Source organism: Stegastes partitus, unplaced genomic scaffold (genome assembly GCF_000690725.1).
Source record: "Stegastes partitus isolate 25-593 unplaced genomic scaffold, Stegastes_partitus-1.0.2 Scaffold3060, whole genome shotgun sequence".
Classification (NCBI taxonomy): Eukaryota; Metazoa; Chordata; class Actinopteri; family Pomacentridae; genus Stegastes; species Stegastes partitus.
Genome location: NW_007580791.1, coordinates 347 through 3,485, shown reverse-complemented (window position 1 = coordinate 3,485; position 3,139 = coordinate 347). Strand labels below are relative to the sequence as shown.

Here is a 3,139-nt window from a genome sequence, read left to right as displayed (position 1 = left end):
ATATTAAATCACCAATACCAGAACATTTATGTTGTGAACAGCTGCATCGATTCATCCATGAGCTGAACCAGCGACTGTTTTACAGTCAATGAATCTGGTTCTTCTGGTTTCTTGGTGGTTCTACTGGTTTCTTGGTGGTTCTACTGGTTTCTTGGTGATTCTTCTGGTTTCTTGGTGGTTCTTCTTCCTTCATGACGACACACTGATCCACGTGTTCATCACGCTGGAGAGCGAGCAGCTGATGGACTCATCCAGAGAACAGTTAGAATTCAATACGACCTTCGTTCACCTCTGATGACCAACACGAGCTCTGAGCACGAGCAGGAACCCTCCACTGGACAAGGACTGCACTGTGTATAAAATACCTCCAGTATTGACGGTGTGTTTATATGGACTGCAGCGTTTCCTGTGAAACGTGGTGGAAACATTGAAAGAACCTGGACCTGTTTCATCACAGCCTGATCAGGTGAATGAAGGCGGTGGAAACAAACAGAACAACGGCGTGACGTCAGAGCGCCGATGAACAAAAGTGCTGAGAGACTGTAATCTGAGGGACGAGCCAAACAGGAGCTATTGATCCGTTACTGATCCGTTATTGATCCGTTATCAGCCTCCACAAACACACTCTCATTCACACACCATCAGAAAAAGATGGTTCAGTTACAAACATGATTATAGCTTCAGATTATAGTCCAGTACCCCGTAGTTCACTACATCAGCGCCTCTGCTGATAGATTTATATATATATATACTCATATATACTTCTGTCCTCTATTTAGGGAAACTATTCCACATATAACCAAAAATATGATATTAAGAGTTGATTTCTTGCATGAAGGACAAAGGAACAGATGCAAAACAAAATGTTCCCCTTGAACCAAAAACGAGTTTCAGAGTTATTCATTTCATTTTTTAACTTTAAGTTTCTTTTTTTGTTGTTTCACTAAGTGGCAAAAACATGCAAATTTTCCATCCCAACAAACCAACGAAACAAGAAAACGAAGAGCGAAGGAGTCGAGCGACGCCTCCTAGTGGTTCCGTCATCGTCATGTGCCGTCGTGGAGGATCCGAGTCCGTCAGTCAGGTTCCCTTTTTCCTTCTGCTGCAACACATACACTCAGCAGACACGAACCCAAATACAAAAAATATAAAAAGAAACATGACGAAACAAACATGAAATTGGCGTTTGGACCTTCGGCCGTCCTTTCAGTCCTCGTAGTGGGTCGCTTCCTTTTGTCATTTAAAACCTTCCACCTCCAAAAAACAGTCCAGACGTCTGCGAGTTCACGGATCTGCTTGATGCTTCCGCCAACAACAGAAGAAGAAGAAGAAGAAGAAGAAGAAGAAGAAGAAGAAGACGAAGAAGAAAGGTTTCCTGTGCAGGAAGACAAACAGTGGATCAGTCGGTTCCCTTTCAGCTGCAGGACCTCAGTGTGCTAAACTTAGTGTTGCTATGTGCCGACAGGTGATTGGAGTTCAGAGCTCAGGTGTCTGATCAGACGTCCTCAGCTGATGCGTCTATATGAGCGGCTCGGGCGGCAGCGCGTGCTGGATCTGCTGTGGCTGCAGCGGCGGCGGCAGCTGCAGCGGCAGCAGCGCCTCCACCATGTTGTGGCAGTGCGGCGGCGGCGTGCCCTCGCTGCTGGAGCTCTCGGCCACCTCGCCGCCGTGGAAGAAGTAGTCGCTCTGCAGGATGAAGGATTCGACCACGGCCTGGTTCAGCTTGGTGGTCGACAGCGTGTCCTTGTTCTCGAAGTCGGGTCTCATCAGTGTGGGCCAGAAGCAGATGGAGAGGTTGTCGGCCGTCATCAGGGTGGTTTTACTGTGCTGGCTCACCCTGAGGAACAAACGCATCCACAACGGTTAAACAACGCTCATCCAGACAACAGCCGCAACACAACCTGCCACCATGAGCTGTAGTCTGTAGACGGCTGCTCTGGTCTCTACAGGAATAAACAGGAAGAGGCTCCACCTGGTGGAACAACCAGGTACTACCACTGGTCTATGATACATTTACTGACATCACGACCTTCTTAAGATAAGATAATCCTTAATTAACCCTTTGGACACTATCGCCTGCTGTATCGGGCTGGCACTACGACTCGCGTCAACCCTGCGGCTCCGGTATAGTGGCTCCGGTATAGCCGTCACGGTGCACATCGGGCTGTCACAGTACATATCGGGCCGCTGCACGTCAGGCCGTTGCGGTGCACGTCAGGCTGTTACGGTGTTTTCGAGGATATGTAACGGGAAAATCTTTAAGAACAAGCGCCGACAGAGTTTCACTACCGTCATGTTGGCTGCATTCACTGAGATTCTGGTAATATGGAACAGATTGTTGCAGATGTTCTACAGACTCCTCTCACACTGACAGAGCTACTCTATACGCAGACAGAAGGAAAATAAACCAGTGGTGCTGCCCAGATTCCTCATATTCACAAAGAATCCAGCACGCAGCCTTTCAATGTATAAAATATCAACATTATTAATATTACACAGAAAAAGTCCGAAAGACAAGTAGAGACACAGATGAAGCGCTCAGTGGTGACATGTGACTCATCATTACCAGCTCCAGCGTTTACCTGTTCAGGTGTGTGATGATGTATTTGAAGACCTGGTAGTTGACGGACGGAAACTTCTTCACAATCTCACGCAAAACCTGCAGACGCTCGATGTAGTCCACGATTTCTGACACGCAAACACACACACACACACACAAAGAAACACAATAAACACACACACACACACACAATAAACACACAGACACACACACAGACACAGGGGGAGGAAACAGAAAGCGCTTTTTCAGCTCACAGACTCTTTTCAGGGAAACTAGATGATTCTGTGAAGACGAGCTCCAGCAGCAGAAGCATCAGGTATCAGACAGAAAACAACCATCCTGGAGCTACAGCTGAGCTGACAGCAGACTGATGAACAGATTGTTGAACCCAGAAATATATAATAAACCACTGCAGGTCTGACTCCTGGACAGATGTTGGATCCAGACAGCAGATAAATCCAGTGAAGCCAGAAACACGTCTGTCTGGTCTGAAGCTCGACTCCACTGGAGATGAATCCTGTCACTCAGCGCGTCTCTGAGGTGTTAATCAGCTTCATCCTCCATCTTTATCTTAGAAAC

At 47.2% G+C, this 3,139-nt stretch overlaps 1 protein-coding gene across 1 annotated transcript; it reads right to left on the bottom strand.

Annotated features, from left to right (window-relative positions):
* Positions 1–571: 571 nt before the first annotated feature.
* On the bottom strand, positions 572–2,866 carry LOC103375838 (rho GTPase-activating protein 5-like; the record flags this gene model as incomplete). The annotated part of the gene is made up of 2 exons (XM_008306147.1): positions 572–1,837; positions 2,583–2,866. Coding segments are annotated over 2 exons (603 nt in total), but the record flags the coding sequence as incomplete, so codon positions are not given.
* Positions 2,867–3,139: the final 273 nt, after the last annotated feature.